The 13,604-nt window shown below is 32.5% G+C and overlaps 1 protein-coding gene across 1 annotated transcript; it reads right to left on the bottom strand.

Annotated features, from left to right (window-relative positions):
* Nucleotides 1–659: 659 nt before the first annotated feature.
* On the bottom strand, nucleotides 660–2,091 carry LOC129896580 (uncharacterized). Its single transcript, XM_055972516.1, has one exon. It carries the CDS (start codon nucleotides 1,896–1,898, stop codon nucleotides 1,035–1,037), a length of 864 nt encoding a protein of 287 aa, XP_055828491.1. The 5' UTR covers nucleotides 1,899–2,091; the 3' UTR covers nucleotides 660–1,034.
* Nucleotides 2,092–13,604: the final 11,513 nt, after the last annotated feature.

Genomic DNA, 13,604 nt, shown 5'->3' with positions numbered 1-13,604 from the left:
TGCAGAGATAAAACTAGTAATACCAAAGTAATATGTTGCAAGGAAACATTGTATTGAATATGGAAAAAATCATGTGTGGATTACTTCCTTCTATGTCCAATATAATGATCCCTTACAGCTCTCTTTTCTACGCTCACGCATTATGACAAGGCCTTAACACATTTGTTCTTTATATTCTTTTCCCTTGTGCACCTGCCCAGGCACTAATGAAATTCAGCATAGCACCACCAGCAAACCACTCTTCCACCAGACCTTGGCCATCTCTCTCTCTCTCTCTCTCTCTCTCTCTCTCACACACACACACACACACACACATATATATAAAACCCTGAATATAAATCGCAACATTTAGTTTAAAAGCCCCCAGCTAACTGAAGCTTTAAGCCATCCCCTCAATGGCAAGCTCAAAAGGAAAGGTCATTACATTATTTGGCTCTATGACATCAGAAGCTCACTTTGGATAATGATGCAAAATTGGCAACCGAAAGGAGATTCACATTTAAGAAACATATGCAGACGCACCATATAGGAGGCAAATCCACCTTCAATACTAAAGTGATCATGAGTACCTCACCAAAAAAATAATTGGTTTTGATGGTAAAGGATAACCTAACCAAAAGATTTAGACATCCAGATCAAGTAGCAGGAAACAAGGCTCGCCCAAATATAATAAGCACACATGTTGTCTATGAGATGTTAATTATCAAGTAACTTCCACTTGGAAGCACCGTAAAGTACAAGTGCGAATTGAGTTTCAAATGCCATCCTGTTCTTCTCAGGAGAATACAAGAAGGTCTCGCTGTTAGAAAGATATACACGCAGTATATTAAATTCTCAATGCCTGAGATGAATATTAACATGAATTGAAAGATAAATTAAGCAATCCTTCTATGTAACTGTATCTAAATATCCTATAAAGTATACATGACACTCAACTGCAAGTCCTGAGAAGCCATCTTTATTATGAACCATGTAGTAGTCAAAAATTCAATCTTGGAAGGACAAGAGCTCAAACTCACCTCCCACATCATTGATCACAACGAATCAGCATCAACCCACTTCCAGTAATGCTTTTTACAGGAAACTGCACCATCTGCGACCATCCTCCCACTAGAATCTCCATATTCATCATTCTCTTCTGTGCAAAACTCCTCCTCGGGCAAACCATCCACTGCAGCCTCCACAGTATGCAACACATAACAAGCAGGCAATCCAGGATAAGAAGCTGAAACCCTCTCTTCCACCTTCTTCGAATACGAATTAGGCAAAATCTTAACAATGCCATTCTCTCTGAGTTCACCAAAAGACCCAGCAAGCACTGAACCAAGCTCTTCTTTCACTGCACGAAAAACCGCATCTTCAACTGTCTCACCAGGCTTCATCTTCTCCGACAACGGCCGACCCCGATGCCTAACAGCGCCGTCCGACAATTCTTGATGCGATTCAACAAGGACTTTGTTGTCTTTTCCAATAACCTTAACAACCATAACCTCAACAGTTCGAACCGGTGGCGTAGAATCAGCCAGCAAAGTCTCCCCTTCAGACAACTCGAGCCAGAGGTTACTAACATTCTTGGTTCCCGGATTAACACCCCAAGAAGCGAAAGAATCAGAAGGCATACGCGGCCTAAGCCAATCGGAGAGTGATTGAGGGTTGGGGAAGTGGTGGATAGGGTTACGAAGATTGGTGGAAGATGGGTTGGACATAGTGGGAGTTCTGAGAAATCTACGGGGGTTAAGAGGGAAGGAAACAAGAGGGGTGAATTTGCGGAGAAGGGAAGAAGTGGGGTTGGAAGAAAAGATAACGAAGAGAGAAAAGGCAGTGAAGATAACTTCAGGGAAGGAATTGGGTTTCTTGTTGAGGTGAGGTGGTTGTGGTGGCGGTGGCTGAGAAGACATATCAAGTAGTTTTAGTGAATAATGTGAAGAAAATAAGGAATATAAGGAATTGGTGAGGTTCCATCATGGGAATGAAAGAAGAGGAGGAATTAGAGGTCGAGATATATTGTTCCATTCGAATTGGGATCAAAGACTCCACATTCCCTTTTCCAATTGGCTTCCAAAATCTTCAAACTTTTGACTTTTGCTTGTACACGATGTAGAGTTCGCAAGAGAAACTCATGGTTAATTTTTAGAGAAAAGGCCATAAATAGTCGAGTAGATTTAAAATGATCCTTTAATTATATATTTATCAAATTTAATTTTTTAATTATAAAATAAATGTTAAAAGTATATCTAAATTATATTATTTTTTTTGTTTCATATCTAAATTATCCCTCTTATTACACTCTCTTTATTTTTTGAATTTTTTATGACACGTGGATAAAATATTCTATATTGATAAAAATTAAATAAACTATTAATATTTATTAAAAGTTAAAAATAAAGTATTTATATCCCCAAAAAAGAATTTTTTTTTTTAAAAAATGTTATTTTTTAAAAAGTAAAATTAAAATATTTTTTTCATCCACTCCACCACCACCCCTCCCCCCCCCCCCCCAAAAAAAAAAATCCCCAGTCATTTTATTTTTTAAAATTTCTTGTATAAAATATTTTTTAAAAAATCATATTTCACTCCTCACCCATTCCTTCCTAAAAATATTTTTTTATTTTTATTTTTTTAAAAAATAAAATTATATCATCCCATCTAACCCTTCGTTCTTAATTTATTTGTTATTTTTTATTATTTTTCTTGTTTTGTGTTAGATAGGTTTATAGGAAGAAAAAAAATTACTAGCATACCAAATATAACAGAAAAAAATATTTTATTTTAAAAAAAGTTGTGATAAGTAAAAAATACTTTCCTAAAATCATATGTATTCTAGTAAAAAATGAGAAAAAAAATTGAAAGTGGAGGATTACGTGGGGCAGGGTATAATTTTTTAAAACATATATATATAAATAATATCTAAATTATTATTTGAAGGAGGAAGGGGAAGATGAATGTCACGACACAAGCCTAGGGCCTACACGTGACATGGCGAATGAGAAACCCGAAAGTACCTCAAGCAAGCCTCTTAGCATTCTTTTAGTCTTTCATAGGTAATGACGATAAATGAACAAGCGGAGATCATAATAGTAAATATTCAACTTACATATGTCCAACAATACCTCTAACTTTTAGATTTAACACTAAGACAAGTCCCTAGCTCATCCTCAATCATAATAGAAGAAATGCCATAGTAAAATATCTCAATATATCATAAGCTAGAAATATAAAAGGAGTATTGTTCCCGGTACATGGGAACTCACCAAAAGTAGTCTTCAAACAAAATCTCAAATAGCCACGTGGAGGAGAACGAGGAGGAGCACCGATCCCTATATGGTGATATCATGTAGGCAAAAGAGTATGCGTTAGTACTTTGAATGTACTAAGTATGTAAGGATGCATGAACATTGAGTAAACATTAAAACATTTATGTAATATGGAACATAATGTAATACATGCATAATAAATCATATAAATATTCTTTTAAACATTCATTTTGTGGGAAAAAGGACCATAACCGACATCTAAGACCATGCGAGCTATTACATGGAATCCAACATAATCCCCTATGTTGGCCGGGGAGACTACTTGTTGGGTAGAACTCCGTCAACTTCATTCATTTCTTTAACTTTAACTTTAACTTTAAGGGCTTTCATGGATCCATTAGCCTAAGCCTACAAGAGTTCCTATGTTGGCACATAGTTAATGAGACAAGGGGTTGCTACTAGGATTCCCTTACCGAATTCCACCTCAATGACCCATTCGGTGCTAAGTCAACCCCTCAGAATAGTTTAATACTTTAAAATAGTCATAACATATAGCTTGAGAATTCAAACATCATATTCGATAGAATAGCTCATTAAAATATTTGGTAATTCAAATATGCAAGAATTGTCCTTATTGCATAAAGAATCCATCATTCATATCATTTCATCATTCTTTCATTTCATCATTCTTTCATTTCATAAGACTCTCTTTTGATCATAGATATTGTTTTCATAAACATTCATTTAGAGTCAAAGCTTTCAAGTCAAACTTTATTGAAAATATAGTAAAACTAGGTGGGTTCAAATCACTTCAACTTGCAAAAATATATGTAAATAAATATACATAAATACTTTGAAATCCATTAATTAAAAATCATGTTTTAAACAACCCACCATGAATTTCAAGAACCTTTAAAGAGATAAATAGATAAATTACTTGCAAATAATCAATTCATACATATGAAATTATGTTGCATCAAAATAGATCAATAATCATTAGTTTAACCATGATTCATGCTATTAAGTAAAAATAAGAATTACCTATAAGAAAATATTATTTGAAATCAAGAGATTTAAATTGAAAGAGTTTTTGGACTACATGGGTGGAAGAACTCATGGATAAACACCCACATAACTTAGAGTAAAACTTTTAAAAAATAAACATAATTTATCATATAATTAAAATACTTTAGACATGAGAGTGGAGGGAATACTCCCATTAAAGTCTTACATACCTAGAATCCGAAGTGTTACTTAGAATCGAAGGACTTAATGAATACACTTGAATCCTAGCCTTTTCTCCTTGCCGGAGCATTTAGTGTACTATCTGGAGTATATCAATCACCAAAATAGTATTTCTACACTACTAAGAACTAAAACTATATTTTGAGAATGAGTAAAGAAGTGTATAGAGAGAAGAGGTGCTTGAGAAAGCTTGATGAACAAAATGATGAATTAAGGTGTGTATTTATAGATGTGAATGAGGGACCTAACAATAATTAAAATAATTATAAAGAAAAATCTGAAAATTTAATGGAAGATTGTGATGTCATGAGTGATGTCAAATGGAGGACTATTGATGTCATGAATGGTGTCAAATGTATTATTTCCATGGTTGGTGAGATGAACTTTCTTTTAACGGAATACCCTTTTTCGGAGTTGCGTTTGGACAAGATAACTTCTTCATTAGGATTTGGTGTCTTCACAAGAATTGTTGCTCTAGAAGTCTACTTTCATGTCGTTCAAGAATTAACCGATTTGGAGAAACCTACAGTGAAATATGGTTTTTCTTCTACAAATACTCTATTTTATCACAGCACCCTGTCTTATAATAATTAATTTATTTAACCTACTTAACCTCCGAAAATGTAACACCCCCTAAAACGTTGTATGTAAGTATTTTAATTCTCGACGAAAATGATACAACCTCTGTATTTCGGGAATAACTTTTCATAAGATTATCCAAATTAGGTGATTTAAATTTCTGAGTAACCACAACGTCATTATCTACAACTTCCATGAAGACCATATCTTAATATTCGGAGTGTAAGTAGATCAAATAAATTAATCTTTGCAAGACATAGTGTTGTGACGGAATGGAGTGTTTGTAGAAGAAAATTCATATCTCACTGTAGTTTGATCCAAATTGGATGATTCTTGAACGACATGAAACTAGACTTCTATATCTACAATTCTTATGATACACCAAATCCTAATAAGGAATGTATCTTGTTCAAACGCAGCTTCGAAAACGGATATTCTGTTAAATGGGAGTTCATCTCACCTACCATAGAAAGATCTAGATACATTTGACATCACTAATGACATCAATTGCCCTCCATTTGATATCATCCATGACATCAATATATTCCATTAAATTTTCAGATTTTTGTTTATAATTATTTTATTTATTGTTTGGTCCCTCTTTCCCACCTATAAAGACCACCTTATTTCCTCATTTTATTCATCAAACTTTCTTAAGCAACTCTTCTCTCTATATACTTCTTTACTCATTCTCAAATATAGTTTTAGTTTTAGTAGTATAAAAATACTACTCCGGTGATTCTTATACTTTGGGTAGTACACAAAACGCTCCGGCGAGAAGAAAAGGCTAGGGGTCCAAAAGTGTTCGAATTCGGAGTAAAGCTTCGGATTTAAGGTATGTAAGGCTTTCATAGCATTGGATTGAGTTCGTCCATGCGCCCAATATTTAAGTTCATTATAATTGAGTTATAGTTGAGTTTTACCCAAATCTTGAATTCTAAATGAATTAATTTTTCTTTTATCCTTTAATTATTGTTGAGTATTATATTTATTTTAAGGTAGCCATGGACATGTCATTGGCACCATCTAAGAGTATTAGAGGCTTCATAGACAGAGTTTAATGATGTAATTGGAGTAGTTCTCCTTTGAAACTACTTCTTCTAAAACAATTTTCTTCTTTCATTTGATGTTGTTAAAGAAGAGCCCACATAAATATTCTTATTAAGTCTTCCGCTGATGAATGAATAAGCGACGAGATCAAGTGGTTCTCTCAGAGGTCAGAGATGATTTCTGAGTGCCAGCCACGCCCAGGGTACCCTTTCGGGGCGTGACAGAAACTTAAAATATAGTATTCACAAAAGTTGTAGATAATGATATTGGAGTGATTCAGAAATTTGAATCACCTAATTTGGACCATCCTACGAAAAATTATATACAAAATACAGAAGATGCATCATTTTCATCGAGAATTGGAACATCATATACAACATTTTTAGGGGATGTTACAATGAAGCAAGAATTTTAAAAAAAAATTGGAGGGGGAGTACAGTGAGAAAAAGTGGTGGAGTGTGGTAATAAAAATATTTTATATTTTTTTAGGGTGGATAGTAATACTTTAATAATTAATTTTAACTAATTCTAATAATTTATTTAATTTTTGTCTAGGTGGAATATTTTACCTATGTGGAGTGTGATGTGACAAATATTTTTAAATAAAAGAAAGAGTATAACACACACTATGATGAGAGTGAAATAAAAGAAAGAGGTGTGTTTATCAAACGAAGAAGCGATAGTTTATGTATGAAATTCACGCTCCCAATAGTTTAGGTATGAAACTCAAAAAAGAGGGATAATTTATGTGTGTTTTTGACACTTATCTCTTTATTTATTCAAAATTTTATCAGGTTTGGTCCCTTAGGTATATATATATTCCAGTTTTAATCCCTTAAATATATATTTGTCGATTTTAGTCCTTTCAGTATTCAAAACTTATTATGTTTGGTCTCTGTCCATTTTTTGTATAAATAACGTAGATTTATACTAACGAAATTCATGCCTTAGTGAAATTAAAATTTTAACTCATTTTTTCAGTTGTTTCTCCCTCTCGCTACTTTTTCTTCAAATTATTTTTATGAAGAAAAAACATTAACCTCAACGATTCAAAATAAAATTCACAAGGGGAAAAAGTATAAATCATAACTTTATTCAACAGAGGATAAAATGAAGCATATTGTTGCTGCTAAAGACTTGAATATGATAAAATTTATTATAAAAAGAAAAAGAATATTGTATATTATCTGTGAGGAGAGATTTATTTATATTTAATAGAAACAAATTTTTCGCAATGAGAATAAAAGTTCTTTTCTCGCATGTTTTAATTTCAAATCTTGTACTTCAATAACTTTATTGAAGAGAATTTATTTAATTTTTCGGAAGTTGAAATTTCTAAAATGGTAGATTTGCAACTTTTTTAAAAAAACATTTTGAAATATCAATTTTATTATTCTGTTTGCTTTATTTTATGTAGAAAAATTTGAATAATAAGATCAATTTTTTTATTCTTCTATTGTATGAAAATAAAATTATCAAATTCACATTGATTATGAACTGTCATCCGCTAAAAAAGGAGACATTGCATATTCAAGTCATCAGCAACAATAATACGATTCATTTTATCTTCCATTGAATAAAGTTAGGACTTAATTATATATTCTTTCTTCATTAATTTTATTTTGAATCGTTGAAATTATTGTTCTTTTAGTAAGAGGAAGTTGAAGGGGAAAAAAGTAGGGAGAGAGAAATAACTAAAAAGAATTGATTAAAGATTTAATATTAGGAAGACATAAGTTACCTTAATAGAAAGTGAAATCATCTAATGGACCCTTATACTTATATGAATTTGTATTATAGACCTTTTTACTTAACTATTTACCAACTGAATCATTAAACTCAATTAAAAGAAGACTTTTAAACCCCTCCTATCATGTGTGTAGTTCACTTGCCCTTAATAAATGACATATCAAATCCATGTCATATAAATTAATGACATGTCATAATTATCTTCATTAACTATTTTTGTAAAAATTATTAACCAAAAATATAAAATAAAATATAAAATAATAAATTTTTAATTTATTTTTTAAAGTAAAATATTGGACTCCAAATCACTGCCCCTCCTCCTCTTCTACTCATTCCCACTGTGAAACAACCTGTATCCACCGGAAAAAGCCACCGCCGCCGCCATTCCTTTTATCGGCGAGACCACCTATATTCTTTCCCTCTCACACGTCTCTATCTCCGTCGTACACCCTCACAATTTTCTTTTCCTCCTCGTCGAACCTACACAAACCAGCACTCTTATAAGCCGCTGCACCACCAACTCTAGGCGGCAAAGCACCCGCCTCGTTCTCCTCTCCACTGTCTCCCTTTTTCCGCACCACCAACAACGCCCTGCGAACCAAAAATATTCCCTCGCCGCCTCCAATCTAACAAAAAGAAACCACGTCGCCTCTCTCTAGTCTATTGTGAATCAATGGGATTCCGGCGAGCACCACCATGAAATCAATGCCGCTCTCTTCCTCCACTAAGTGTCAATGCGAAGATCTGCTAATGAAGATGATAATAGAGTGAAGAAGAAAGAAAAAGGGGGTAGAGGCAGTGATGGGTGTCGGTGTGGCTGAAAGGGGTGAGGAAAGAAAGAGTTTCTTTTTTTTAAATTTATTATTTTATTTTTTAATAATTTTTTAAATCAAATATGATCTTCACTTGCCTTAAAATACGTGTGATCATACTCTCTCGCCAACTCATCTATTTTAATGTCATATAAGCTTGATCAATGGTCAGAAGTGTTTGATATATTATGTTTTACTGAGTTTAAGGATTCAATTGATGAATGGTTGAGTAGAAAGATCCATAATACAAATTCGTACAAGTACAACGGTCTATTAAATCATTTCACCTTAATATAAATCTAAGTTATTTGTATTAAAAAAATGGACAGAGACCAAACATAATAAGTTTTAAAATACTTAAAGGACAACAACAACAACAACAACAACAACAACAACAACAAGTCCAGTATAGTCCCACCATGTGGGGTCTAGGGAGGGTAGAGTGTACGTAGACCTAACCTCCACCTTGAAAGATAGGGCAGCTGTTTCCGAAAGACTCTCAGCTTAAGAGAGAAAAACAAGAGAGGAGAAATACTTAAAGGACTAAAGTCGGTAAATGTATAGTTAAGAAACTAAAACCTATAAGTGTATAGTTAAGGAACCAAACATGATAAATTTTTAAAAAGTTAAAGGACTAAATTCGATTTAAGGGACCATTTTAGATCTACTCATATAGTTAAAGGACTATTTATGACATTTTCTCTTAATTTTTACAAATTATTTTTTATTATTTTGATTTGATACAAAGTATAAAAAAATTAAAAAAACTTTTAAATCCTGTAATCTTAAATTAAATTTGTTAAAAAGAGAAAGAACATTCTTTTTTAAAAAAAAACTAAAAAGAAAAATATGACAAACAAATTGAAATAGAAGGGGTATGTTTCTTTGGTCTTACGTTCATTCTCTTTTTACAAATAAAAAAGGTTTTAAGTTTTTCAAAAATTCAAAGATGTGATAAGATAAGAGGTGGATGTCCAGTCGAAATCCACCCACTTTTTACATACCAATCATATTTCCTTTTGATGATTTAAGGAATATTATATTCCCTTGGTTTTGGCTATAAATAGTCATGGTTTTGTTCATATAGAAATACAGATACAAAAATTCTCAACTCTCTCTCTTTTCTTACTATTTCTTCTTATTAATTTGTTAAATTTAGTTTGTTTCATAACACGTTATTAGCACAAGCCTCTATCATTTTGAGCTATTTTAAAAATGTAACAAAAGGGTAAGAATTTTATCTTTTTAAAATGTCTAATATCTCTAAACTTGAATTTGTTGCTCTTGATATATCTGAAAAATGCTACTCATCATGGGGACTAGATACCGAAATACACCTAGAATTGATGAGTCTAACAGACACCATCAAAGATGACCATTTGGCATCTAGTCATGATCGTACAAAAGCAATGATATTTCTCCGTCACCATCTTGACGAGGGGTTAAAATTACAGTACCTCACATTAAAAAACCCTCTTAAATTATGGAAGAGCCTAAAAGAAAGATATAACCATATGAAGTTGGTCATCCTTCCACAGGCATGTCATGATTGGATCAAATTGAGATTAATAGATTTTAAAAATATAACTGAATATAATTTTGCCTTATTTAGAATTATAACACCGTTAAATTTATGCGGAGAAGAAATCACTAAGCAAGACAAACTTGAAAATATATACTCCATATTTTCACCCACGAATATGCTCCTGCAGCAGCAATATCGCGAAAGGGGGTTTAAAAAATATTCTGAATTACTTTTTTCACTTTCTTATTATTGAACGCCATAACGAACTGTTAATGAAAAATCATGATAGTCGGCTCATTGGTTCTTTGCCACTCCCTGAAGTGAATCAGGCAAACTATAACCAATGAGAAAGAGGTCATGACCACAGTCGTGGTCGTGGTCATGATCAAAGAAGAAATTATAATTATGATACTCGTCTAGCACCGAGAAATGATCAGCAATTTAAAAAGAAGAATGAAAAGCAAGAAGCTATACCAAAGAAAAATTCAAAAAGTATATGTCATAAATGTGGAGGTATGGGGCACTGGTCACGGACCTGCCGGTCATCAAAATGTCTGGCTCAGCTATATCAGACATTCTTAAAGAGAGCAAAAAATAATTCAGAAATAAATTTTATCTCTAAAGATAATATTGAGCCTATGCATTTGAATGTAACTGATTTCTTTAATATTTCAGAAGAAAATATGACGATAAGCCTAATAATATTTAAATTTTTTTTTTAATTTGTCTGTACTAAATAATATTTTATATTTTCCTAATTTATGTAAATAAATAAAATTTATATAATGAGACATGTTTAAATTATAATATTTACTTTATTTCTTTTTGAAATAAAATATAGATATGCCTCAAATTTTATTTGAATCAATGATCAATTACGAGGATATTTGTGTAATTGATAGTGGAACGACTCATGCCTTTTTTAAAGATGAAAAATATTTTTCCTACTTGTTTAGAAGAAAAACAAATGTTATAACAATTTCTGGTAATTTAAAAATTATTGAAGACTTCGAAAGAGCTACTATATTTCTGTATAAAGGACAAAGATTGTTATAAAAGATGCATTATTCTCTTCTAAATCCCCAAGAAACTTGTTAAGTTTTAAAGATTTCCGCAGAAATGAATATCATGTTGAGACACTAAATTAAATGAATATTGAATATCTTGTATAACCAAGAGTGTCTCAGGCCAAAAATATATTTTGGAAAAATTATCAACTTTGTCGTTTGGCCTATATTATGCAAAAATTAATGCAATTGAAACACATTTGATCGTAAATTAGAAGTTTATTGATTGAAATAAATTTGTGCTATGACATGATCGAATATGTCATTCTGAATCAATAATGATGAGATGAATTCTCAAAAATTCAACTGGACATTTGTTAAAGAATCTGAAGATTCTTACGAATGATGAATTTTCATGTGTTGCTTGTTATCAAGAAAAATTAATTGTCAGGCCATCAACCCTAAAGGTTGACATCGAATCTCCTAGATTTTTAGAGCGTATACATGGGGATATATGTTGATCTATTCATCCACCTAGTAGATTGTTTAGATATTTTATGATCCTAATAGATACATCATCTAGATGGTCTCATGTGTGCCTCTTATCATCTCGAAACATGGCGTTTGCGAAGTTGTTAGCACAAATAATAAAATTAAGGGCGTAAATCCCTGATTATCCAATTAAGGCTATTCGTATTGATAATGCTGAAGAATTTACATCCCAAGCTTTTGATGATTATTGCTTATCAACTAGGATAAAAATTGAACATCATGTTGCTCATGATCATACTCAAAATGGCCTTGCAGAGTCATTTATTAAGTGCCTACAATTGATAGCAAGACCTCTACTTATGAAAATAAAATTGTCGATTACTGTTTGAGGTCATGCTATCTTACATGTAGCAGCACTTGTACGTCTCAGACCGATAAATTGTAATAAATACTCTCTGTCACAATTAGTAATTGTTCATGAGCCAAATATAGCCCATCTACAAATTTTTGGTTGTGCGGTATACGTGTCTGTAGCACCACCACAACATACAAAGATGGGACCTCAATGAAGGTTGGGCATATATGTTAGGTTTGACTCACCCTCCATAATTCGCTACCTTGAACAGTTGAAATGAGACTTAATTACTGCTCGATTTGCAGATTGTCGATATGATGAAACAACCTTTCCTTAATTAAGACGAGAAAAAAGAACCTGCAAGAGAAATTGCGTGAAAAGTTTTATCACTATCTCATTTTGATCCACGTACTCGCACATGTGAGCAGAAGGTCCAGAAGATCATCCACTTACAGAAAATAACAAACCAAATGCCAGATGTATTTACTTATTTGAAACAGATAACTAAGTCACATATCCCTACAATGAATGTTCCTGTCTGAATTGATATCCCAAAAGATCCATCTACTAGTATCATAGCTTTTGAATTCCAAACACGCTTGTAGCTCGGTAGACCATTGGGTTCAAAGGATAAAAATCCTAGAAAGAGAAGCGTGAGAAATAATAAAGATGATACTACAAAAGAACATCCTGAAGAAGGTCAAGATTTGAGTAATCCTGATATTCCTGAAAAATCAGTGAACCCGAGATTCAAGTGACTGAAAAACTTCCAATAAGTTCTACCGATAATGAGATAAATTTAGATCGATCGAAAATTATGGTGGATAATATTTTTGCATATAATGTTGCACTTAACCTCATGCAAGATAGTGAAAGTCTTTAGCCTAAATCCGTCGAAGAATGTCGACGTAGATGTGATTGGCCAGAATGACACAAGACAATTCAATCAGAATTAGACTCACTTGCTAAACGTGAGATTTTTCGATCAGTAATTCAAATTCCTGAAGGTGTAAAACCAGTTGGCTATAAATGGGTTTTTGTGCGAAAACAAAATGAGAGAAATGAAATTGTAAGATACAAGGCACGCCTTGCTGCACAAGGATTCTCTCAAAGACTCAGGTCAACTATGAAGAAACATATTCACCTGTTATGGATGGAATAACTTTTCGATATCTCATCAGTTTAGCTGTACCTAAAAATCTTGAAATACATCTAATGGATGTAGTTACAGCTTACCTTTATGGTTCACTTGATAATGAAATTTACATGAAAATTTCAGAAGGATTAAAATTGCCTAAAACATGTACTAAGTTTTGGGAGATGTACTCAATCAAATTGGAAAGATCATTATATGGTCTAAAACAATTAGGGCGTATGTGGTATAATCGTCTTAGTGAGTACTTGATAAATGAAGGTTATATAAATGATGTCATTTGTCCATGTGTTTTTATTAAGAAAACGGAATCAGAGTTTGTTATACTCGTCGTTTATGTTGATGACATAAATCTCATTGGAACCCCTGAAGAGGTTTAAAAG

The sequence above is a fragment of the Solanum dulcamara genome, chromosome 7, assembly GCF_947179165.1.
Source record: "Solanum dulcamara chromosome 7, daSolDulc1.2, whole genome shotgun sequence".
Classification (NCBI taxonomy): Eukaryota; Viridiplantae; Streptophyta; class Magnoliopsida; order Solanales; family Solanaceae; genus Solanum; species Solanum dulcamara.
This window is presented reverse-complemented; position numbering and strand designations above follow the sequence as displayed.